At 43.8% G+C, this 27,300-nt stretch overlaps 1 protein-coding gene across 1 annotated transcript in view; it reads left to right on the top strand.

Annotated features, from left to right (window-relative positions):
• The window catches only part of LOC121509780 (NLR family CARD domain-containing protein 3-like), a 39,329-nt gene that overhangs the window by 5,916 nt on the left and 6,113 nt on the right, over window positions 1-27,300 (top strand). The window contains exons 5-7 of the mRNA XM_041787442.1: window positions 16,931-18,758; window positions 18,867-19,043; window positions 19,174-19,287. Of these exons, the coding sequence (XP_041643376.1) occupies window positions 16,931-18,758; window positions 18,867-19,043; window positions 19,174-19,287 (2,119 nt within the window). The remainder of the gene's footprint in view (window positions 1-16,930; window positions 18,759-18,866; window positions 19,044-19,173; window positions 19,288-27,300) is intronic.

Genomic DNA, 27,300 nt, shown 5'->3' with positions numbered 1-27,300 from the left:
TGCAGAAACACCAGAAGTCCTGACTTTTTAACTGACGTTAAAAAGACGTTTTTTTTTTTTTTACTAGAAATAAACTGGTTTACAGCCTGGTCCAAAAAGAACAAACATATCTAATTAGCTAATGTCTCCATGTGCTCTCACTGTACGGGGGGTGAATTTTTTTGTACCACGATTGTTTGGATTATATTTAGGATAATCCTAACATCACGGTGATTGGCGTGTCTCATTTGATTGACAGATAGCTCGGCAGGCAGAGGCTCCGTTCCTGTCAACCACAATGCTAGCTAGCAGGCTGACAGGAAGTCGCGCTTAGTGGGCGGGCCATTAGGTTGATCCAAAGTTTGGTTGAGACCGCGATTTCAAAGTGGAAGCCTCCACAGAAGCTGCTGGGATGCACACTGCTCTGTGGCACTAATATTTCTCTGTCGCTGATTGTCACTGCGTTGTTGTTAGGAAAACAATAAAATAAGTTAAAGTTACTATCAACCCCTCCCTGAGCTGCCACCTTAAGGTGGTGGAGGGGTTTGCGTGTCTCAATGACCCTAGAAGCTATGTTGTCGGGGGCTTCGTGCCCCTGGTAGGGTCTCCCAAGGCAAACAGGTCCTAGGTGAGGAACCAGACAAAGTGCAGCTCACAGACCTCATATGGCGGAGCAGCAGGATAGAAATCAATCTCCCTCGCCCGGACGTGGGTCACCGGGGCCCCTCCTGGAGCCAGGCCTGGGAGTGGGGCTCGATGGCGAGCGCCAGGTGGCTTGGCCTGCACCCATGGGGCCTGGCCGGGCACAGCCTGATAAATTACCATGCCCCCCCTTTTAATGGACTCACTACCCGTAGGAGGGGCCATAGAGGTCGGGTGCGTTGTGTGCAGGGCGGCGGCCGAAGGCGGGGACCCTGGCGGTCTGATCCTCGGCTGCAGAAGCTGGCTCTGGGGACATGGAACGTCACCTCTCTAGTGGGGAAGGAGCCTGAGCTCGTACGTGAGACTGAGCGGTACCAGCTAGATATAGTTGGTCTCACCTCGGCGCACAGCTTGGGCTCTGGAACCAGTCCTCTTTAGAGGGGCTGGACTCTTTTCCACTCTGGAGTTGCCCTTGGTGAGAGGCGTCGAGCAGGTGTGGGCATACTGATTGCCCCCGGGCTGGCAGCCTGTACATTGGGGTTTACCCCAGTGGACGAGAAGGTAGCCTCCCTCCGCCTTCAGGTGGGGGGATGGGTCCTGACTGTTGTTTGTGTGTATGCACCAAACAGCAGTTCAGAGTACCCACCCTTTTTGGAGTCGCTGGAGGGGGTGCTGGAGAGCGCTCCCTCTGGAGACTCCTTCGTTCTGCTGGGGGACTGAAATGCTCACGTGGGCAATGACAGTGAGACTTGGAAGGGGGTGATTGGGAGAAACGGCCCAACTGATCTGAACCCGAGTGGTGTTCTGTTGCTGGACTTGTGTGCTCGTCATGGAATGTCTATAACGAACACCATGTTCAGGCATAAGGGTGTCCACATGTGCACTTGGCACCAGGACACCCTAGGTCGCAGTTTGATGATCGATTTTGTAGTGGTATCATCGGACCTGCAGCCACATGTCCTGGACACTCGGGTAAAGAGAGGGGCGGAGCTGTCAACTGATCACCACCTGGTGGTGAGTTGGCTCCGCTGGTGGGGAAGGATACCGGTCAGACTTGGCAGGCCCAAATGTATTGTGAAGGCCGAGGTGGTCATAAAGCTCCTCGGTGGCAGGACCCCAGGGTTGGATGAGATCTGCCCTGAGTTCCTCAAGGCTCTGGATGTTGTAGGGCTGTCTTGGTTGACATGCCTTTGCAACATCGCAGGGACAGTGCCCCCGGACTGGCAGACTGGGGGGTGTGTTCCAATTATAGGGGGATCACATTTCTCAGCCTCCCCGATAAGGTCTAATCAGGAGTCCTGGAGAGGAGGGTCTGTCGGATAGTCGATCCTCAGATCCAGGAGGAGTAATGTGGTTTTCGTCCTGGTCATGGAACAGTGGACCAGCTCTACACTCTCGGCAGGGTCCTAGAGGGTGCATGGGAGTTTGCCCAACCAGTCTACATGTGTTTTGTAGACTTGGAGAAGGCATTCGACCGTGTCCCACGTGGAAGTCTGTGGAGGGTGCTCCGGGAATATGGGGTACCGGACCCCCTGATAAGGGCGGTTCGGTCCCTGTACGACCGGTGTCGGTGCCGGAAGTAAGTCGGACTCGTTTCCGGTGCGGGTTGGACTCCGTCAGGGCTGCCCTTTATCACCGGTTCTGTTTATAACTTTCATGGACAGAATTTCTAGGCGCAGCCAGAGCGTTTGGTGGCCTCAGGATTGGGTCATTGATTTTTGCTGATGATGTGGTTCTGTTGGCTTCATCAGGCTGTGACCTTCAGCTCTCACTCGAACGGTTCGCAACCGAGTGTGAAGCGGCTGGGATGAGAATCAGCACCTCCAAATCTAAGGCCATGGTCCTCAGTCAGAAAAGGGTGGAATGCCCTCTCCGGGTTGGGAATGAGATCCTGCCCCAAGTGGAGGAGTTCAAGTTTCTCGGGGGCTTGTTCACGAGTGAGGGAAAAATGGAGCGAGTGATCGACAGGCTGATCGGCGCGGCGTCTGCAGTGATGCGGTCTCTGCACCGGTCCGTCATGGTGAAGAAAGAGCTGCGTCAAAAGGCGAAGCTCTCGATTTACCGGTCGATCTACGTTCCCACCCTCACCTATGGTCATGAGCTGTGGGTTGTGACCGAAAGAACAAGATCACGGATACAGGCAGCTGAAATGAGTTTCCTCCGCAGGGTGTCTAGGCTCTCCCTTAGAGATAGGGTGAGAAGCCATTCGGGAGAGACTCGGAGTAGAGCCGCTGCTCCTCCACGTTGAGAGGAGCCAGATGAGGTGGCTCGGGCATCTGGTCCGGATGCCTCCTGGACGCCCCCGGGTGAGGTGTCCCGGCCAAGTCCCACTGGGAGGAGACCCCGGCAAAGACCTAGTACACGCTGGACAGACTATGTCACTCGGCTGGCCTAGGAACGCTTTTGGTTCCCCCGGGAAGAGCTGGACGAAGTGGCCGGGGAGAAGGAAGTCTGGGTCTCCCTGCTTAGGCTGCTGCCCCTGCAACCTGATCTCGGATAAGCGGAAGAAGATGGATGGAAGTTACTATCAAAATTATCTTGCAGCCATAATTAATAGTCAGTTATGGAAGGAGTTTGATTGGAAATTAAAAATTTGTTATTTTAACACACCTTTTACAATTTCTTTGTACGTCAAAGGACCTACTATTGCACTGTGCTGGAGAAATTGTGGAATAATAGGGGATCACACACACATATTTTGGGACTGCCCAAGAATTCACGAGTTTTGGAAATCTGTTCAAAAAGAAGTTGAAAGTATTTCACATGTGACTGTCCCCTTAGATTCTCAGTTGTTTATATTAGGAATTGTTTCGGATGGGATTTGCAAGACAGATCACAAGTATATACTACGTATACTTATGTTAACAGCAAAAAAAAAAAAAAAAAAAAGATAACAGTGCACTGGAAAAACACTTAACCTCCAACAGTGGCCGAGTGGAGACAGAGACTCAAACAAGTCTACACAATGGCAAAGATGACTGCAAGTCTACAAATGAAGATGGACATTTTTGTACAAAGGCGGAACTGTGTCAGAACATATTTGAATGTGTAAAGAATATGGGTTGTTGCGAATGAGTTTAAAAGATAACTACCAAAGAAAGCGCTGTTGCATTGTAAACTAAGCTCTGCTTGAAATGTCTGTCATGTAAAGGATTTTTTTTTTTATTCATCAGCTACTTTGCTTCTGCTTATCTTATATTTTGTGGGGAACAAAGTCCTATGTCACAAATGTAAAGTTGTATTTTGTTAAAGGTTTGTAAAATGTAAAATAAAAAGTTCAAAATAATAATAATAATAGTAATAATAATAATCTTGCAGGCCATTAAGCCTACTAGGCATATATGTGAGGTAAGAGCTCAAAGGAGATGTTTCCTCATTTCACACAGATCTTTTTGGCCAGATTTGACAAACTGCATCATCTAAATCAGCTGGTTCTACATTTCATTTGCCTGAAAAACAAATTGTTCACAAAGGGGCGAAGTTATGTTTGGTTTAGATACATATGCAGCTGCAACTGTGTCCGTCTGAATGTTATGTGAATGTCTTAATGTGCAGTTGCTGCCGGTCACCGTGGTGAGCTTGTTTTTATCGCAGTAATACATTACATACATATGTTATACATACATACGTTATCTAATTTTTCTCAGCAGGTGGGTTCGGGATGGCAACCTGTGCTGCGTGTAAAGTAATTATCAGCCATAGCTTGCTTTGTGACTAATCTTAAGGTTAAATTTAAGTGCTTCTGAAAACACACAATGTATTAAAGGGAAAGCCTTTAAAGAGTATCATTAGGCTTTACAAACAATTAATATTGAAATTGTTTTAGAATGACGTAACATTTGATCTGTTTTTCCAAAAAACTATCTTCGGTCATACTTATATATGTCAAAAAAGGGGTAAGGTTGGCAAAAGTGTTAAACAAAATAATGGGTGATAAATGTGAAATGGGTTGTGGAGTGGCCCAAAGGGTCAAAAATTAGTGAAAAAAGTGATGAAAATGGGAATAAAGGGGTGAAAGTAACAAAAACGTCTTTTCAATAACCGCACAGATTGACTGGATCTTATGTTTTTCTGCCCGAGCTGATGGTGGGTTGCTGCATCGATTGCACTTTAATGAACATTGTTCACGTGGTACAGCATTGTTGTTGTCAATGTAATATATTTAAACACAGAGCCACAGTGTTAATGTGTGGCTTTTTCTCTGCTCAGTAATACTGGCCACACACAATACTTTGTGCACTCTGGTTTTGAATGCGAGTCATTGACACAAGCTCTGTAAATACACCATTGTATTGACAAAAGAGGATAAAATGAGCCGTTATTTAATATCAATACATTTAGTGCATTTTTCTAGCTCAAGCAAACTCGTAACGGCCATCATTTTTCGATTAATTATTGTCCCTAATTCACAAACATGTCTGTGAAATAAGCAAAAGGGTAAACAAAACTAGATTATTATTAAGTCATGGTGCAGAAGAGGCACAAATGGGTGCATTAGAAAAGATCAGAATGCAGGAAAGAAAAACTTGGTGCTTGAAATGTTTGATATTGAAAGTTCAATGTGATGGAACACAAATATGCATATTTATGTTTACCTTTTAAAGGTAAATGGGAGTTGTTATTTATCAATAATAAATAAAGTAGGGCTCTCAAAACTGATGCGTTAATGTGGATTAATCCATCATCATGATTAATCTGAATAAAAATTTTAACGCAATTAACCCATCTACAATGCACAATGACTCAAAATCCCTGAAACGTCTCTGGCAACGCATTTTGGGCATTTGTCCAGGTAGGGATACCGTCGAGCATGCCGTAGCGCATGCGCAAATGGGCCATTGATCTGGTAGTGACCAACCAACTCGATATGGAAGACGCTAAACAGCACATTGGCCCTCTCTATGGGAAATCTGAGTACAAAAAAAACCCAAGACAGAACAGTCGACAGACATAAAGTATTTCTCATTCTGTAGGAAGGAGTTTTCTTTTCACCGAAGCACTTCCAGCTTAATGGAATAAAGCATATACAGTGCTTAACAAATTTATTAGACCACCTGTCATATTTGTCTCAGAGACCATCCAGCATCAGTCAGCTCTCCACGTTTCACCATTTTGAACAGGATTGAGGGATTTCAAACTGAATTCACCCAAATTTGAGCCGGCTTACTGGGCTTCTCTGAGAAGTCAGAAATGAATCAAGCATAACATTCAACCACTAAAACTCATTTTTCTGTTCAGGAATGCAAGTAAATAACTATAATTTGACATACTAATCAAGAAATATTAATGTGCTTTACTATTTTTTCAGGGTTTTTTTTGTAAATCAGTAAGTTTGAAAATTCATAGATAACAATAATAATTCTATTTTAGCATTAAAAATATCATTTCAGTTATATATTGGTGTATTAACCATTGCAGAAACATGAAAAAAGATTTTGGTAATTACCAATGCTATTAATTTAGGGCAGCTGTGGCATAAACCTTACTTTGGTTAGGATTAGGGTGGTCTAATAAATTTGTTAAGCACTGTATGTTTTATATATATATATATGTGTGTGTGTGTGTGTATATACACACACACACACACACCCACACACACACCCACACATATATATATATATATATATAAAGCCAAATATCAGTATTGGCAGATATCAAAATTTTGCCAATATTTACAGCAGATATTTTGGCTGTGCATGTATCAACTGTAGGAAGTTAAACAAACATTTCAGTTCCAAAAAAATGAGAATTTTCTGGCTATAATTTGTGTTTTCAGGCTTTAATGGGTAAAGTGTATTTTAAGAAAAAAATCAGAAAAAATTTTGTTTCTTTTTTCTCATCCTCAAACTTAAAATTGTGTTGAAAGGAAGGAATTTTGAGTTATGTAAAACATATTTAAATACCGTATCGATATCAGTATTGGCTAAAATGAATCTATAAATATCGGCATATCAGCAAAAATCCAATATTGTGCATCCCTGATATATATATAAATGAAGCAGGCTTCCGTAATTCCAACTTACCCTGAATGAAGCATGTGTGATGACGTAATGGATGTGGGCGGAGTTGTATCTAGCCAGTCAAACTCCGCCTTCCAGCAGCCATGCAGACATTAATAGTTGCTTATTTCAGGGGCCCAGCCAGATCCTACATCTTTTGGAAACCACTGGTCGATGGTGATAACCTGTGCAGCCTAACTTTAAATGTAGTGTGACATCATAGATCACCAGCTGTGATGATGTCATCAGTTTACAGCAGCTGCAGGAAATGTGATTGGCTCATGGCATTCAGGGGCGGGACTTCAGGATTTTACACAGGCCAGTTGTGTGACATCATAGATCAAAGCAGCTGCAAGAAATTTGATTGGCTCATGGCATTCAGGGGTGGGACTTCAGGATTTTACACAGGCCAGTTGTGTGACATCATAGATCAAAGCAGCTGCAGGAAATTTGATTGGCTCATGGCTTTTGGGGATGGGGCTTTTTCCAAAGGCCAGCTTTGTGACATCATAGATCAAAGGCAACAACCAGAGTATAAGCAAACACAGGCCTTCTTGGTTAGATATTATTGAAAATACAAATTATATTGCTGGAAGTACTTAAAAAAAAATGTCACATTCCAGTGAATACATTTTGACTCAGAATACTTGGAGAAGATTCCAGTATTTTTGGGATAAGCCAAAAGAATTGGCAAAGGAATTATCAAAACCAGAAGCTGAGCAGGCGTCTCCAGTTTTCAAAATGACGACTGAACAGGACGATCCCAAAAACAAGACCATGAGGACCTTGCAAGAGCAAATCAAGCAAGAAAGAGAAGACTTCTTTAACAAGGTCGCTCAGGAGGAGATGGAGCAGAAGAGGTCTGATTCCAACCGGCTCCTTGACAGAGCCAGGAGTCAGATTCATCTGTCCAGGGATCGTGTCCGAAAGTTCAACTCTCACTTAATGGCCAGTTATGTGAATGAGGAGAACGAGGCACTGATTAAACTAAGGAGAGAGCAACAGAAGAATGCACAAGCCAAAGAAAGACAGCTTGGGGAGAATCTGAGGCTGGAGGCAGAAGAGGCTCTGAGAGAAGAGCAGCAAAAATCTCACCTTCAGAAACAGCAAATCCTCAAGCATGTTGAAGCTAACAAAGAGAGAATGGAGGATAAAAAACAGAAGAGCCTGAAAGAGATGCAGGCTGAAAAAGAGGAGGGAGCAAGACTCAAACGTCTTGATGATCTTCATGCGCAAGCACAAAAACAACAGGCTCTGAAAGCAGCAGAGTTACAGAGCACTAATCATAAACAAAGGCTGCATGATATCACTGAAAAAAACCTGCACAGGGAAAAGGAGGCTGAAAAATTGAAACTGCAGGATTTAAAGACCACACGCGATCAGGTCGAAATTCAGTGGTACCAGCGGCAGAAGAAAGTTGACCATGAAAAATTACTTAAACAGAGACAGGAAACAATAGATGCTGCTAAAGCAAGTCTGGCATCTATCAAAGAGAAGAAGGCCGCCTCTTTGGCCATGAGAGAGGAGGCCGATTGGGCTAAGAAACAGGCTGAACTGAGGGCAGTCGAGGCAGAGAAACAAAAAGAAATGGAGCAGAGGAAGGCTCAACTGATTAAGTCTTGTTTTGCTGACAGGGAGTCAAAGATGGCCAGAAAAGAGCAGGAGAAAAAGGCAGAGAAGGAGAGCGATCTGGCCTGGATTCAGGCCGAGCAAAGGGCGGATAAGAAGTTTCATGAGGAAGAGAAACAAAGGGCTCAGTTAATTAGGGAAAAGAACAGTAGGTACAGAGACGAGAATACTAAATTAATAGCTGAGAGACAGGCCCTTCGAGAAAGACAGAGAAAGGAGGAACAGAAAGCTGATTGGAAGATTGCAAGAAGTTTGGCTGAGCAGGACAGAGAATATGAGAATTATGTCCAGTCTGAACTTGATAAAGCTGCAGGCACTCAGAGGTTTGCCCTGCTAAATGCCAAACATGCTCAGTCTGACCTGCGCCCAACCTGCCTCCCACGTATTTCCACACCACAGCCACCTGTAGAAGATCCTCGTCCTCCTCCGCGAACAGAGTGTTCCCCATACTGCTCGGCAGATGTTAGGAGCCCTCTGCCGAGATATTCTACAGAGGAAACCCGTGTCACTAAACTAAATTTGGAAAGGAACAAGCTGCAATTAACTTATAAGGAATACAAGGACCACCTGCAGCAACCTCTTCCACCCATTAGTACAAGACAAACACCTGCGGGTGCAGTTTGTCCCCCTTCTGGGAGGGTGGGGTCTTCGTTTTGCAGCAACGACAAAAGGGAGCGTTTGCCTTTGTTACAGAGCAAGCCTGTTCCACTTGTTGCAAAAAGAAACACACCTGTAGGAGCCTCGGACAAGGAAGGCCAGAAGAAGCCCTGCCCTCCACCCTCAGGCCCTAAGAAAACACCTGCACGTAGACGCTCCTACCTGTAGGTGTGGATGACCACTCCAAGTTCTGACACAGCAAGTGACAGCTGTGTTAGAGCCTGGAGGGCCAATCTATTTAGGGTTTTCTCCTGGTGCTCAGGTTTATACCAATATCAAGATAATAAAAAATAAACATAAATAACACAAAAATCACGTAGTTTGATGTGTTAATCTTCCAGTTATTATTATTAGGGCCTGAGCACCGACCTAGGGTCCGCGAGGACTTCATTGTTTGTCCAAAATTTTCCAGCAAATTGTGGCCTGTTTTGGGGGCCTTAATATATGTGAAAAGTCAATTTTTTCTCAAAAATTGTCCCCCTGTGGAAACAGCCCTCTGGTAGTGGAACAGTGCAAGTCTGTCACACAGTTGCCTCTGGGGGGTGCCAAAAGTGAGATAGGGCCCTGGGTAAGACCCACATGCATGGAAATACATGTACATATGTATCATGATAAGACAAAAAAAAAAAAAAAACATCATGACCATCCTCTCAAACGTACACAAAACGCACTACAAACAGCGAAAGGTCAAAATTTGGTGTTTTCTGGCCTTTTCCAATGACGGACACTTAACATTTTAACAAATTTGCAAACAGTCAGGGGTGCCACAAAGAACAAAGAACTGTGGGTGAGAGGACATCACTTTGGGCCCCACAGCAAAAACCCAAATCAACTCAGCACAATTTCTATTCCTCCAATGCAAACTTAATTTTATGCTTGCGTAGCTATAAGTTGGTGTGTTTTGTTTCCTAAGGAAGAGGTTCTCAACCTTTTCAGCCCGCGACCCCCAAAATAAAGCTGCTAGAGACCGGGGACCCCAACTGTGCCTGAAGATGGTTGAACACAGCCATGCACATTCTAGAATATTCATGTTCAAACAAGGTTGTCCATAAGGGGGGATAAAGGGGAGAGCTTTTTGGGGCCCAAATAAACTGGGGGACCAGAGAGGTCAGCAAAATCATGGTCCATTGTAAAATAAGCTGTGATATCCATTTTTTTAACCTGAATAATAACTACTCTCATCAAATAAACCATTTTAATTAAATTGTGCCATAGTAAGTACCCTTCTTCAAAATGTAAATCCCCTTGCTTAAAACCAGAATTAAAATAGGTTAAAAATGGCAAAATTACGGTGGCCGAGAAGTCTCACACGAGTGCAAATTTAGAACGCTTTGCAAAAAGAAAAACACGACAACATTTGAGAAAAACACAAATACAAAAACTTGCTGCAGCGCATGAATACAAACACTCAGCGCCGCGCAAGGATACATAAACTCGGCAAGCGCGAGGCAACCAGATTCCACAACGGCACAAAAATACAACAACTTGGTGCAGCAGATGCAAATAAAAACTCACAACACAACGGAAGTGGGGCCGTTATTAGGGACCCTGCTAAGCCTGCTAACGGCTCCGCTAGCAATAAAGTTACGTACAACACCGCTACTCAAAATAATTTCTGTACTCGCGGTATGTAATTTGTAGTGTGTGTTTTGGGATTTTTAATAACTGTAACCTCCTGTACAGTTTAATATGTATGTAAACAACTATCTAAATCAAATTGATTGAGTCCATTCATTCATCTGACAGCTTATCTCATGCATATCGGACCCCAAACGTAGCTGTCCGCGCTGTTTGCCAGTTAAAAATTACTTCTAAAACTTATCGATTACAAATTAAAATGTGCGAGAAGTGGAGCTGATGGACGAACGAGGAGTGTTTACTTACTTTAATTACTCAATCCAAGCGTGTCTTCAGTAAGTTTGAGTTGTGGTACGTAACTTTATTGCTAACGGAGCCACTGGAAACACTGCTCGTTCGTCCGTCAGCTCCACTTCTTCGCACTGTGCCGAGTTTATGTATCCTTGCACGGCGCTGAGTGTTTGTATTCATGCACTGCAGCAAGTTTTTGTATTTGTGTTTTTCTTAAATGTCGTCGTGTTTTTTCTTTTTGCAAAGTTCTCGGCCACCGTACAAAATAGGTCAGAAAGGTTACCAAATGGGATTTCGAATCCAGCAAAAATGAGTTAGAAGCAGCAAAAATCAAATAAAAGTGGCAAAAATAAGAACCAAATGGCAAAAATGGGTGAAAGGGGCAATAACAGGCATAAAAATTAGTAGAGCGGGATTAAATGTGGCAAAAATGAGTTAGAAGCGGCAGAAAAATAGGCAGCATAAAGGAACTGAGCACAGCTAACCCTCCCTCACCTGTCTGAAAAGGAGGTGACCCCCCACCTCAACCTTCAGCACACACACGCGAGTGCTAGCTCGAGCCGCATGCTATCTGCAGACTTCAAATAAATCAACTGTGAAATAAATCTGCTACTGAGAAACAAGTATGTGCAGTCAAAATTAGCATACACTGTTTAATCAGTGCTTAAATACACGCAGATTCTCACAGGCCGATTGCGGTGACGATGTTCTTTACTTCCTTATTCTCCACTCTGCTCCTTGCTGCATCAGCTTTTCTCCGTTTTTTTTCACCACCTCTGTGTCACACATATCAGCCGTTGGCTGTATGTCAAATCAATCAGAAACTTGGCGTGAGTAACGTAACTGCCCATTTTTAACAGGCGGCAACCTCCAGTCTTAAAAAAATGAAGCCAATGCGGAAGTGCCAAAAATTTTTTTTTTTTTTTTTTACTAGAAATAAACTGGTTTACAGCCTGGTCCAAAAAGAACAAACATATCTAATTAGCTAATGTCTCCATGTGCTCTCACTCTACGGGGGGTGAATTTTTTTGTACCACGATTGTTTGGATTATATTTAGGATAATCCTAACATCACGGTGATTGGCATGTCTCATTTGATTGACAGATAGCTCGGCAGGCAGAGGCTCCGTTCCTGTCAACCACAATGCTAGCTAGCAGGCTGACAGGAAGTTGCGCTTAGTGGGCGGGCCGTTAGGTTGATCCAAAGTTTGGTTGAGACCGCGATTTCAAAGTGGAAGCCTCCACAGAAGCTGCTGGGATGCACACTGCTCTGTGGCACTAATATTTCTCTGTCGCTGATTGTCACTGCGTTGTTGTTAGGAAAACAATAAAATAAGTTAAAGTTACTATCAACCCCTCCCTGAGCTGCCACCTTAAGGTGGTGGAGGGGTTTGCGTGTCTCAATGACCCTAGAAGCTATGTTGTCGGGGGCTTCGTGCCCCTGGTAGGGTCTCCCAAGGCAAACAGGTCCTAGGTGAGGGACCAGACAAAGTGCAGCTCACAGACCTCATATGGCGGAGCAGCAGGATAGAAATCAATCTCCCTCGCCCGGACGTGGGTCACCGGGGCCCCTCCTGGAGCCAGGCCTGGGAGTGGGTCTCGATGGCGAGCGCCAGGTGGCTTGGCCTGCACCCATGGGGCCCGGCCGGGCACAGCCTGATGAATTACCATGCCCCCCCTTTTAATGGACTCATCACCCGTAGGAGGGGCCATAGAGGTCGGGTGCGTTGTGTGCAGGGCGGCGGCCGAAGGCGGGGACCCTGGCGGTCTGATCCTCGGCTGCAGAAGCTGGCTCTGGGGACATGGAACGTCACCTCTCTAGTGGGGAAGGAGGGTGATTGGGAGGAACGGCCCAACTGATCTGAACCCGAGTGGTGTTCTGTTGCTGGAGTTGTGTGCTCATCATGGAATGTCTATAACGAACACCATGTTCAGGCATAAGGGTGTCCACATGTGCACTTGGCACCAGGACACCCTAGGTCGCAGTTTGATGATCGATTTTGTAGTGGTATCATCGGACCTGCAGCCACATGTCCTGGACACTCGGGTAAAGAGAGGGGCGGAGCTGTCAACTGATCACCACCTGGTGGTGAGTTGGCTCCGCTGGTGGGGAAGGATACCGGTCAGACCTGGCAGGCCCAAATGTATTGTGAAGGCCGAGGTGGTCAAAAAGCTCCTCGTTGGCAGGACCCCAGGGTTGGATGAGATCTGCCCTGAGTTCCTCAAGGCTCTGGATGTTGTAGGGCTGTCTTGGTTGACATGCCTTTGCAACATCGCAGGGACAGTGTCCCCGGACTGGCAGACTGGGGGGTGTGTTCCAATTATAGGGGGATCACATTTCTCAGCCTCCCCGATAAGGTCTATTCAGGAGTCCTGGAGAGGAGGGTCTGTCGGATAGTCGATCCTCAGATCCAGGAGGAGCAGTGTGGTTTTCGTCCTGGTCATGGAACAGTGGACCAGCTCTACACTCTCGGCAGGGTCCTAGAGGGTGCATGGGAGTTTGCCCAACCAGTCTACATGTGTTTTGTAGACTTGGAGAAGGCATTCGACCGTGTCCCACGTGGAAGTCTGTGGAGGGTGCTCCGGGAATATGGGATACCGGACCCCCTGATAAGGGCGGTTCGGTCCCTGTACGACCGGTGTCAGAGCTTGGTCCGCATTGCCGGAAGTAAGTCGGACTCGTTTCCGGTGCGGGTTAGACTCCATCAGGGCTGCCCTTTATCCCCGGTTCTGTTTATAACTTTCATGGACAGAATTTCTAGGTGCAGCCAGAGCGTTTGGTGGCTTCAGGATTGGGTCATTGATTTTTGCTGATGATGTGGTTCTGTTGGCTTCATCAGGCTGTGACCTTCAGCTCTCACTCGAACGGTTCGCAACCGAGTGTGAAGCGGCTGGGATGAGAATCAGCACCTCAAAATCTGAGGCGATGGTCCTCAGTCAGAAAAGGGTGGAATGCCCTCTCCGGGTTGGGAATGAGATCCTGCCCCAAGTGGAGGAGTTCAAGTTTCTCGGGGGCTTGTTCACGAGTGAGGGAAAAATGGAGCGAGTGATCGACAGGCGGATCGGCGCGGCGTCTGCAGTGATGTGGTCTCTGCACCGGTCCGTCATGGTGAAGAAAGAGCTGAGTCAAAAGGCGAAGCTCTCGATTTACCGGTCGATCTACGTTCCCACCCTCACCTATGGTCATGAGCTGTGGGTCGTGACCGAAAGAACAAGATCACGGATACAGGCAGCTGAAATGAGTTTCCTCCGCAGGGTGTCTAGGCTCTCCCTTAGAGATAGGGTGAGAAGCCATTCGGGAGAGACTCGGAGTAGAGCCGCTGCTCCTCCACGTTGAGAGGAGCCAGATGAGGTGGCTCAGGCATCTGGTCCGGATGCCTCCTGGACGCCCCCGGCCGGTGTCCCGGCCAAGTCCCACTGGGAGGAGACCCCGGCAAAGACCTAGTACACGCTGGACAGACTATGTCACTCGGCTGGCCTAGGAACGCTTTTGGTTCCCCCGGGAAGAGCTGGACGAAGTGGCCGGGGAGAGGGAAGTCTGGGTCTCCCTGCTTAGGCTGCTGCCCCCGCAACCTGATCTCGGATAAGCGGAAGAAGATGGATGGAAGTTACTATCAAAATTATCTTGCAGCCATAATTAATAGTCAGGTATGGAAGGAGTTTGATTGGAAATTAAAAATTTGTTATTTTAACACACCTTTTACAATTTCTTTGTACGTCAAAGGACCTACTATTGCACTGTGCTGGAGAAATTGTGGAATAATAGGGGATCACACACACATATTTTGGGACTGCCCAAGAATTCACGAGTTTTGGAAATCTGTTCAAAAAGAAGTTGAAAGTATTTCACATGTGACTGTCCCCTTAGATTCTCAGTTGTTTATATTAGGAATTGTTTCGGATGGGATTTGCAAGACAGATCACAAGTATATACTACGTATACTTATGTTAACAGCAAAAAAAAAAAAAAAAAAGATAACAGTGCACTGGAAAAACACTTAACCTCCAACAGTGGCCGAGTGGAGACAGAGACTCAAACAAGTCTACACAATGGCAAAGATGACTGCAAGTCTACAAATGAAGATGGACATTTTTGTACAAAGGAGGAACTGTGACAGAACATATCTGAATGTGTAGAGAATATGGGTTGTTGCGAATGAGTTTAAAAGATAACTACCAAAGAAAGCGCTGTTGCATTGTAAACTAAGCTCTGCTTGAAATGTCTGTCATGTAAAGGATTTTTTTCTTTCTTTTTTTTTTTTATTCATCAGCTACTTTGCTTCTGCTTATCTTCTTATATTTTGTGGGGAACAAAGTCCTATGTCACAAATGTAAAGTTGTATTTTGTTAAAGGTTTGTAAAATGTAAAATAAAAAGTTCAAAATAATAATAATAATAATAATAATAATAATCTTGCAGGCCATTAAGCCTACTAGGCATATATGTGAGGTAAGAGCTCAAAGGAGATGTTTCCTCATTTCACACAGATCTTTTTGGCCAGATTTGACAAACTGCATCATCTAAATCAGCTGGTTCTACATTTCATTTGCCTGAAAAACAAATTGTTCACAAAGGGGCGAAGTTATGTTTGGTTTAGATACATATGCAGCTGCTACTGTGTCCGTCTGAATGTTATGTGAATGTCTTAATGTGCAGTTGCTGCCGGTCACCGTGGTGAGCTTGTTTTTATCGCAGTAATACATTACATACATATGTTATACATACATACGTTATCTAATTTTTCTCAGCAGGTGGGTTCGGGATGGCAACCTGTGCTGCGTGTAAAGTAATTATCAGCCATAGCTTGCTTTGTGACTAATCTTAAGGTTAAATTTAAGTGCTTCTGAAAACACAATGTATTAAAGGGAAAGCCTTTAAAGAGTATCCTTAGGCTTTACAAACAATTAATATTGAAATTGTTTTAGAATGACTTAACATTTGATCTGTTTTTCCAAAAAACTATCTTCGGTCATACTTATATATTTCAAAAAAGGGGTAAGGTTGGCAAAAGTGTTAAACAAAATAATGGGTGATAAATGTGAAATGGGTTGTGGAGTGGCCCAAAGGGTCAAAAATTAGTGAAAAAAGTGATGAAAATGGAAATAAAGGGGTGAAAGTAACAAAAACATCTTTTCAATAACCGCACAGATTGACTGGATCTTATGTTTTTCTGCCCGAGCTGATGGTGGGTTGCTGCGTCGATTGCACTTTAATGAACATTGTTCACGTGGTACAGCATTGTTGTTGTCAATGTAATATATTTAAACACAGAGCCACAGTGTTAATGTTGGCTTTTTCTCTGCTCAGTAATACTGGCCACACACAATACTTTGTGCACTCTGGTTTTGAATGCAAGTCATTGACACAAGCTCTGTAAATACACCATTGTATTGACAAAAGAGGATAAAATGAGCCGTTATTTAATATCAATACATTTAGTGCATTTTTCTAGCTCAAGCAAACTCGTAATGGCCATCATTTTTCGATTAATTATTGTCCCTAATTCACAAACATGTCTGTGAAATAAGCAAAAGGGTAAACAAAACTAGATTATTATTAAGTCATGGTGCAGAAGAGGCACAAATGGGTGCAGTAGAAAAGATCAGAATGCAGGAAAGAAAAACTAGGTACTTGAAATGTTTGATATTGAAAGTTCAATGTGATGGGTGGATATTCTGACATCCTGCAAAGAAATTCAAGCAGTAACTCGCCAAAAACTTGAAAGTTCAATGGATTCAAGAATAGTGAAGGTGATACCAAAGAGGTCCTATGTTTACATGTAACTTAGCCCGTTAAGATGTTTTTGATCGAAATAGCTTTGATTTCAGTAAATATGACCTCCTAATGCTGCAAATTCAATGAATGACCATTTTCAGTTCTTTACAACCTATAAAATCTTATAATAATGTTGAACAGTGCTTTTTGAAGTTTTTATTTTTAAAAAATGGCTATCATTATGAAGTTTGTATGCTCTAACGGCTGATAACTTCAAAAATATTCTGTCATTTGCATTAATATTTAGGAAAATAAGAGAAAAATGTCATTTGCATAATAATGTGGAAAGCAGTGTATACTGCCTATAAGTATATAATAAATATAATAACCCTTTTCTGCACAATCCAGTCATGATTTTCATATGTTGTTTGCATATTCAGGAACGTATGATGCAATATGCCGACATCAATTGAAGTCTGACCTGAAGAGGAAGTGTCAGTGTGTGTTTGAGGGGATTGCTAAAGCAGGAACGCCAACCTCCCTTGATCAGATCTACACAGAGCTCTACATCACTGAGGGGGGGAGTGGAGCGGTCAACAATGAACACGAGGTCAGACAGATTGAAACAGCATCCAGGAAACTACACAAACCAGAAACAGCCATCAGTTGTACGGACATCTTTAAAGCCTTACCTGAAAGAGATGAACCAATCCGAACAGTGATGACAAAGGGCGTGGCTGGCATTGGGAAAACAGTCTTAACACAGAAGTTCACTCTGGACTGGGCTGAAGACAAAGCCAACCAGGACATCCAGTTCATGTTTCCATTCACTTTCAGAGAGTTGAATGTGCTGAGAGAGAAAAAGTTCAGCTTGGTGGAACTTGTTCATGACTTCTTCCCAGAAATCAAAGAAGCCAGAATCTGCAGGTTTGAAGAGTTCCAGGTTTTGTTCATCTTTGATGGCCTAGATGAGTGTCGACTCCCTCTGGACTTCCACAACAAGGAGATCCTGACTGATGTTACCCGGTCGGTATCGGTGGATGTGCTGCTGACAAACCTCATCAGGGGGAAACTGCTTCCATCTGCTCGTCTCTGGATAACCACAAGACCTGCAGCAGCCAATCAGATCCCTCCTGAGTTTGTTGACATGGTGACAGAGATTAGAGGGTTCACTGACCCACATAAGGTGGAGTACTTCAGGAAGAAGTTCCCTGATGAGGATCAGGCCAGCAGAATCATCTCTCACATCAAGATATCTAGAAGCCTCCACATCATGTGCCACATCCCGGTCTTCTGCTGGATCACTGCTACAGTCCTGGAGGATGAGTTTAAGACCAGAGAGGGAGGAGAGCTGCCCCGGACCCTGACTGAGATCTACATCCACTTCCTGATGGTTCAGGCCAAACTGAAGAACATCAAGTATGATGGAGGGGCTGAGATGGATCCACACTGGAATCCAGAGACCAGGAAGATGATCGAGTCTCTGGGTAAGCTGGCTTTTGAGCAGCTGCAGAAAGGGAACCTGATCTTCTATGAACCAGACCTGATGGAGTGTGGCATCGATATCAGAGCAGCCTCAGTGTACTCAGGAGTGTTCACACAGATCTTTATAGAAGACAGAGGAATCTACCCAGACAAGGTGTTCAGCTTCATCCATCTGAGTGTTCAGGAGTTTCTGGCTGCTTTTCATGTCCACCTGACCTTCATCAATACTGGAGTCAATCTGATGGCAGAAGAACAAACAACCTCACTGATGTCAACAACAAGAAAAGCCAGACTTGCAGAGACAAGGCTCTACCAGAGTGCAGTGGACCAGGCCTTACGGAGCCCAAATGGACACCTTGACTTGTTCCTCCGCTTCCTCCTTGGTCTTTCACTAGAGACCAATCAGAATCTCATACAGCGTCTGCTGTTTTATACAAAAACTTCAGTGCAATCAAAATCAGGAAGAAGCTCACAGACCACAACAGAACTAATCCAGTACATCAAGACAAGAATCAGCGAGAATCTGTCTGCAGAGAAAAGCATTAATCTGTTCCACTGTCTGAATGAATTGAATGATTACTCCATAGTGGAGGATATCCAGTGGTCACTGAGATTTGGAAGTCTCTCCCCTGATAAATTATCTCCTGCTCAGTGGTCAGCTCTGGTCTTCATCTTGCTGTCATCAGAAAAGGATCTGGACGTGTTTGACCTGAAGAAATACTCTGCTTCAGAGGAGGCTTTCCTTAAGCTGCTGCCAGTGATCAAAGTCTCTAAGAAAGCTCTGTACGTGAACTTATAGTTTTCCAGGTTAAATCTTATTCTTCCTATGCTGAGAAAGGCAACTTGTGTTTAAAATTACTCCTCTTTGGGTTTTTTCTGAATTATCTACAGGCTGGGTTGCTGTAACCTCTCAGAGAAAAGCTGTGAAGCTCTGTCCTCGGTCCTCAGCTCTCAGTCCTGTAGTCTGAAAGAGCTGGACCTGAGCAACAATGACTTGCAGGATTCAGGAGTGAAGGAACTGTTGTCCAAAGGACTAAAGGCTCAGCACTGCACACTGGAAACTCTCAGGTTTGTGTGTCACTATTTTGCAATGACAAAACAGACTAGAATAATGATAAAGCTCACCTTTTACTCCATCACACGAGCACACACTTGCAGACACCTGGATAAGCTGTCAAGTTCTGTCCTCAGTTCTCAGCTCTCAGTCTTCTCATCTGAAAGAGCTGGACCTGAGCAACAATGACCTGCACATAGGAGTGCAGCTGTTGTCCAAAGGACTAAAGGCTCAGCACTGCACACTGGAAACTCTCAGGTTTGTGTGTCACTATTTTGCAATGACAAAACAGACTAGAATAATGATAAACATCAAACATTTGAATACCAAAGCATTACCAATGCTTTTGATTTTCAGTTTTTATTGATTTAATCAATCAGTTGTTGCAGCCCTATTGAACATGTTGCTGGGGCTGACTTTTAAAAATTTTGTACGGAGCGCCGCTGAGCCATTAAGCCACACCTACTGACCAAACCCAAGTGAAACTTTTTATTAATCCACTGTCCTTGTGTCAACCAAAGGACCAAACGACCAATGAAAGGCTAAAGTTTGTAGAAAGAAAGGCTCTGTTCATGATCCTAACTACACAAGCTCATCTGTGATGGAGTGAAGTCATGGCTTGGGCTTGCACGGCTTCTACTGGGACGGGCTCATTAGTCTTCAGTGATGATGTAACACATGATGGCAGCAGATAAATGAACTCAGAAGTTCACAGAAACATTTTGTCACAGAAAGATGCAACTAAACTGATTGGAGGATCCTTCATTGTGCGGCATGGTAATGACCCAAAACACACTGGAAAAACAACAAAGGAGTTCATCAGAGGCAAGAAGTGGAAGGTTTTAGACTGACCGAAAAGGATTTCCAACTAAACATCAAATCTTATCCACTTTAGTCAGTTTTAAGTCTACCTTTTCCAATACTTTTGCTTATTACATCTCCATTACATCTCCTATCAGATCCAGATGTAAATACCTGGGCATAAAAGCTGTCTACAGCAAAAAATAAAGGAATTGGGCTCACCATTTTAATGTATCTCAATGACTGTTGGGTATTCATCAGAGTAACTGTGAAGTTGTTGTCTAGGATGTGGGGCTGTAGAGTGTTGAATGCAGAGTAGAAGCAAACAGGAGTCTGGCTGATGTGTTGGACTAAAAATCAGCTTTCACACAGTCACACGCATTCCATCAAATGTCATTTAGTTGTGGACTAAGATCGACCCATATTCAATGTGTTTTTCACTTCCCAAACACTTTGTATGGGAGGTTTCCCAGATGAAAGTGAAGTACAGTACTGTGCAGAAGTTTTAGGCACATAGGGCACTAACGGTTCTTCACAGGTCCTGATGTCCCATAATCCCGGGCTGAAGAGAGGAGGGAGGGCGGCCAGAGTCAGTGTCGACATTTGACATGTACATGTGTCGCTCAGCAGCCAAGGACGAGCTTAACAGCATTTCTTTTGTCTGGGCTTTTGCACCCCTGGTAATACGCCCAGCAACCACCAACAGTTTTCAGGTGCTTAGAACACACATACAACAACCAGGGGGTTGTGGCAACCCTCCTACCTGCCCTAACAGTACCCTAGGCCAGTAGGGTACTGGGACAGTAGTAGTTCTCAACCTTGGGGTCGGGGCCCATTAGGGGTTGCGAGACACTGAGAGGGGGTCTCCAGATGCCTTAAAAAACTAAGAATATTTTTTTAAATCACAATGCTGCTACTTTACACTAAAGTTTATGAAATGTTAATCCCTTGTCACCACTTTTAACACCAATTTTAGCACATTTTCGCCACTTAAAACCCATTTGTATCAATTTTAAACCCTTTCCACCACTTTTTTCTGCCTGTTTTTGCCTCTTCTAAACCAATTCTTGCCACTTCCTGCCTCTATCAACCACTTCTTACACCCCTTTTGCCCATTTTAACCACAGTTATCCCATTTTTGCCAGTTTATTTACATTTTTCATCCCAGTCCACCTAAGTTTTTCCACTTTAAAGCCATTTCAGTCACTTTTTAATCCCCTTTTATCACTTTTTGTGCTCATTTTTGCCAATTTCATCATTTTTGGGTTATTTTTAACTGTTAATCCATTTATGTTCTTTAAAAATCCAATTTCAACACCTTTTTCACAACTTTTTCCCATTACTAACTTATTCAAGCAATTTTTTTTACCCATTTTAAATGTTTTTAACAAAAGTTATTTTCATTTTAAGAAGGCTATATACTACACAGATGAGTAGATAGAGGTATTTGTTGCTTTGATAAGATTGGTTACTATTCAGGTCAAATATAAAATATGGTTTCACAGCTTAACTTCACAATGGACCATGGCCTTCATAGGCCCCCAGTTTGGCTGGGTCCCTAAACCCCTTCCCCTTTATCCCTCCTTATGGGTGGCCTTGTCTGCAAATGACTATTCTTGCATGTTCATGTCTGTGTTCAACCACATTCAGGTAAAGTGAGGTCCCCAGTCTCTGGCACCTTTATTTTGGGGGTCGCAGGCTGAAAAGGTTGAGAACTACTGCCCTAGGCTATGTTTAAGCGCCACATCTATCCATAACTCCGCCCTAAAGCTGTGGGTTTTGGTTTGTTTTCATCAGATTATTTTCCCATGCCATTGGTATTGTACAAAGACATCCAGAGCATGACCAGGGTTGTGTCTATCCTCCTTCCTGCCCAATTGGGCCCTCAGGTGGGCGTACTCGCCATTACACACCTTAATTCAGCCTCAAACTTTGGCAAAAACATGCCTAAAAAAACTTCTGCACAGTGATGTATATGCCTGTGATGAATATTTTTCAGTCAAGTCATCTGGCTGGCAGTGACAAGTTGTTGAACAATTACATTGATTATATTATTGGAAAAATGGTAGAGAGAGGATCTGCCTCCCACATTCTGACTGATGCTGTAGATGATTTCAAAGGAGTGGGGCCTGATTACTGGGGGCTCTCCCTCCTACTGTAAATACCATATGGAGCAGCACTGCACTCTAACCATGCATACACACCAAGTGCGAGAAAATTTCTTCGCGCGAGTGAATTACATGTAAAGTCAATGTAAAGATGCGAGTTGATGCCTGTTCGCCTCGGGCGGCGCGAATCGCTCGAATACGCGGTGCGTGACGCGCGATACGCGCGAGTGATTCGCGCGAATGAGGCGAATTCGCGCCGCCCGTTCGCTTCATCGCGTCTACGCGCGAGTTCAAAAATCTAAACTCCGGCGAATTTTCGCGCCGCGGTGGCCAATCAGCATGGAGATCCTCCGGCGACGTCACCGAATGTTTCCGAGAGAGGACCGGCCCGGGAAGAAGGGGCTCATTCAAATCGAAAATGGAGGAAAAGCTGGTCCTGGCGGTGTGCGCGTTCCCTGAGCTTTATGATACCACATGTATGTTTTACAGACACAGGAATAAGAAGGAGCTCGCTTGGAGGAAAGTGAGTGAGGAGATTGGATTGCCTGGTAAGTTTTTTAAATAGTTATGTGTCACTTGTCGTTAGCCGTCTGTTACCAAGTTAGTCAGCACTGCCCGAGTTAGCATAACCCCGCCAGGCAAGCTAATTCCTACTTAATTCATTACGTTCTCGTGTTTTTGTGCAGACCACGTATGTAGAAAGAAATGGAAGAGCCTGAGGGACACTTATCTGAAGGAGAGGAGAAAGGAGACAGAAAGGAGGAGTGGGTCGGGTGCTGGTCCAACGAAACGGTGGAAGTACTCCGCGGCCCTGTCGTTCCTCGACCCCTTCGTCACCCCCAGGGAGACCAGTGTCAAAATGGAGGAGGGGGTCGAGGACAGCCAGGCCGCGGAGGAGTTCCAGGAGGATCAGGACGAAGAAGCAGCAGCAGGGCCAGCAGATGAGGTGGAAGGTTTGTGTGGAAACGATATAAACAGGGACATAGCTGAACCTCCACACTGTGTTCAGTGTGTACACTTTGGATTCTTGTCAGAACTTCAGCCCCTCTCTGCTGATGAGGGCGAAGTACCTGCTGCTGCTCCTCCAGACCCAGCACCCGGCCCCTCTACATCGGCTGCAGTTCCCGGAGGTATGACCACAGCTATAACAGTTAAAATTGTATTAAATAATTAATACATTGATCAGTCTGTGCACTTTAACCCCCAGGATCTCCTAGAGCCCTTCCATGGCTTTGTAAATGTATTTTACTCTCCCACTTTGGCTGTTTTCATTTGACAGAGATGCTAATTTAGTTATGATTGGTTTGTATTCCATTACCACACTGTGTTGACAGAATTTCCACTGGGTAGACAAAATTATTTCTTTAACCCTCAGGCCCTCCTTTAAGAAAAATCACACTCCCCCTTAAAGCCCTTTTAGTACACTGGCTATATTTAAAAATATTAAAAATGAATGAAATAACTTACTTTCGCCTTTTGGTCCTTAATTCCAGTCCTAGTCATGTAAAGCAAATGTAAATTAATTGTCATAGTTCTAACACTATAAATGCCAGTTTATTAACATAATGCCACTTTTTAGCAGCTGCACCTGCATAAACAGGTGGACGCACATGGCTGGATTGTGTACCCTCTGCTTGGCACTGATTGGCTGCTTCTTGTTTTGATCTTGAATTTTAACCCTCTTAATCTCTATAACCCTGCAATGTTCATTTTGCACCAGTATACAGTATAATGTATCTGCACATCTATCATAGAAGAAATGGGTGAATCAGACGGAAAACATTAAAAACTTCAACCTCAAAGGTGTAAGTCCAGGATGCATTCCTAACATAATCTAATTCATGTTTTTTTTATACCATGGGTATGAGATACAAGAATACTCTTTCCTGGTTTTCATCAATGCAGTTTTACAGCCCAGATGTCAGTGTGTGTTATGGCTGCATCTACACATTCACTAATTTCTCAGTACACACTCACAGCAGTGCTGTCAACACAGTGTGAATAATGACATTTAAACAATTTATTAAAAAATGAACATCCTTGTCAAATATCATCTTAGCATGAAAACTGCCAAAGTAACAATACAATGAAAAAGCCCTAAAAGGGCTCTAGGAGTGCCCGAGGGTTAAACTGCAACTACTCTGGGTGTTTTCTATTGATGTCAGAGTCAGGTGTGTATGTGTCTTGAAAAATTAGTTTTACTGAATTAGTTTAGTTGTAGCCAAAACAGACACTGAAATGTGTGCTGAGAAACTGTATTGATGAAAACCAGGACAAGCTGTAGTTTTGCATCACATAGACGTGGTACAAATAAACATGACTTGAATCATGTTAGGAACGCATTCTTGACTCATGCCTTCAAAGTAGTGGTTTTTAGGGTTTTTCATCTGATTCCCTCATTCCTAATATGTTTGATGTGCAGAGACAGAGGGTTAAAAACACTGATTATTCATTTGTAAATGGCCTCTATGTATTCCCACAATATTGAGCTTTAAAGGTATGTGCACATGTGTGTGCTTGTGCATGTGTTTGCATGCAAATACAGATGCAGTCTGTATAATCAGGTTATCAAGGCATTTTCTTTCATTTATGTCTTAACACTCAAAGCTTAGGAATCCCCTTTCATTAACATGACCTATGCAGCCAAGTCTGCATCATAAATCACGAGACAAAGAAGCAGCCAATCCCTGCAGAACAGAGTGTAAACAACACAGCAATGTGTGTCCACCTGTTCATGCAGGTGCACCTGCACAAAGGTGGCATTGTATACATAAATGTACAACTACAGAGTTCAGATTTGAGCAGCTCAGTTCACATTTGCTTAACATGATGAGGACTGGGGTCAAGGACCAAAAATAGAATTAATATTTCTAACTTTAATGTTTAATATCTTTAAACATATCTAATTTCCTAAAAGGTCTTTAGTGTGATTTTCTTTAAAAGAGAGCCTGAGTGTTTTAATGAAGGAGGGGATTAACAGATCCAAGTGGTATGTAGTGTTAATATTTTATGATTGTAATTGATGAATGTATTTATCATTTCTACAGCTATTGATGCCTTTCATGTCACAACCTTATCCTTGTATGTGCCTTTTTTTAGTAGTAATGTATTAATGACATACAATAGTAACATGTTTTTTTCTATTACATACAGTGAGCCAAAGGAGGAGACCTCAAAGGCACTCCAGAGAGCAGCCGACGGAGGTGGAGAGGCTTCTGCTGGAGGCCCTGCAGAACCGTCCACCACCAGCAGCTCCAGCTCCCCTTTCTGAGGATGAAATGTTCCTCAAAAGTCTGCTTCCTTCCCTGCAGAGATTGCCGCCTCAGACCAAAGACTGTGTGAAATTTCAAATCCATAAATTAATTTATGAGGCAAGCACAGCTCAGCTTAATTTGGAACCATTGGAACCCACTCAATAGAATTTTTTTAATGTAGGAACTGAGGCAAAAATCTCTGCAGGGAACGAACCAGCCTTTAATCTCCTTTCTTCTCTCCTTCTTATCCTTCACTCTTCCATTTCCCTCCTCCAAGCAAGCTCCTTATTTCTGTTGTATGTAGTTTTTGTTTTGTCCTAATTTTGTCACTACCTGTGTATATAGTTTCATACATTCTTTTAATTAAATTTCCTTGTCATAATGAACAAAGCTTCACTTTCTTATTAAGGTCACTAATTCAAGTGCTTCTCTTAATGTCATGTGGTAGATATTAACATAAACTGACACCAGTATCAGCTTCATGTTATCATTTAAAGAGAAGATATTGCTCATGCGCTTAGCAACTACATCTAGGATTACCGTTCAATTAATTATTAATTAGGAGTAATAACAAAAAAAACTTATAAATACATCTGATAAATGATAAAAATGCCCTCAAGTGGATTATCAGTTACCAAAAACACCTAATGAATATAATGAGATACTAAAAATATATTTGTTAAATTTTATGGAAATTTTGATTTTTTTTTAAACTTCAGTAGAAAGTTAAATGAACACTTCAGTTCCAAAATAATAGAATTTTTTGGCTGTTATTTATGTTTTCAGGCATTAAGGGGTTATGTGGACACTACTTATAATTGCTGTATTTTCTATCCTTTGCTGCTTACCGAGGTATTAGAAAATATTTGAGTGCAGCACTGAAGTCATAAAATAGACTCACAGAGTCAGCTGCCCTGACATATGTTTCTGTGTGATTAGACCTAGAATAAAGTAGTTTGATCTCAGGTAAAGAGCTACCTGTCACTGAGGTAATATTTGCCAATTCTGAAGCCCGTAATCTTCACATAGTCTTTCACAGTATATATTATGTGTTTTATTTGTGTCATGCTCTGTTTATATTTATAGATTAGCTCTTTCTGGAACTAAAGTAAAAAAATAGGATACCAAATATCTCTTCTATGGGGTGCTGTGAGAAAAATATCTTAAATTCAAGACACAGAATCTAAAACTTCTAAGTTACTTTTTGGTGTTGGCATTCAAAGTCAAATAAAAACACTCGAACAACTCAATTTATATTTAGGTACTTATATGAGAGATAAGGATGTAGGAAGTTTGCTCTTTGGTGCTGTGGGTGGCTCTTAAAAGAGCCGTTGTGGTGTGCTTGCTTTGTGCACTATGTGGTGGACTGCCATGGGACTGCCCCCTCTGCAGAGAAGTATGCCATGAAGGTCTCCCTCACCCGGATGGCTTCTCTGGCAGGGAAGTTGGCTCCAACCCTTCCCAGACCAGGCAGTGGCTTCACCTCACCAGCTGGCATGCTCCCTCCCACTGCAGATGCTGTTGACCTCCGCAGGAAGTTGTGAAGCAGACAGGTTGCCTTCACACACTTCTCTGCTATGTCAGGATGGACCTCCATGGCACGCCTGTACATCCTCCACTGGGAGGAGAGGATCCCAAAGGCGTTCTCCACGACCAGACGAGCTCGGGACAGCCGGTAGTTAAACACCCTTTTCTCCCCTGGAAGGGTGCGCCCAGGAAATGGCCTCATGAGGTTCCTCTGGAGAGGAAAGCCCTCATCAGCCACGAAAACAAACGGCTGGGGTCCTCGGGGGTCAGCTCCTGGCAGCAGCTGGTCGGCAGGCAGTTGGAGGGTGCTCGTGCGCAGTGCCCGTCCAAAGGCGGAGTTGGACAGAATCCCACCATCACTGGTTCGTCTATAACCCCCCACATCTATCACCCGGAAGCAATACCTTGCATCCACAACTGCAAGGAGAACTAAGGAATGAGTTCCTTTGTAGTTGTAGAACTGGGATCCTGAGTTAGGGGGGACTTTCAGAATGACGTGCTTGCCGTCCAGTGCTCCACAGCAGTGAGGGAAATTCCAACGCTCCTTAAAGCCCTCCGCAATCAACCTCCATTCCTCTGTG

Source organism: Cheilinus undulatus, linkage group 5 (assembly GCF_018320785.1).
Source record: "Cheilinus undulatus linkage group 5, ASM1832078v1, whole genome shotgun sequence".
NCBI lineage: Eukaryota > Metazoa > Chordata > Actinopteri > Labriformes > Labridae > Cheilinus > Cheilinus undulatus.
This window is presented reverse-complemented; position numbering and strand designations above follow the sequence as displayed.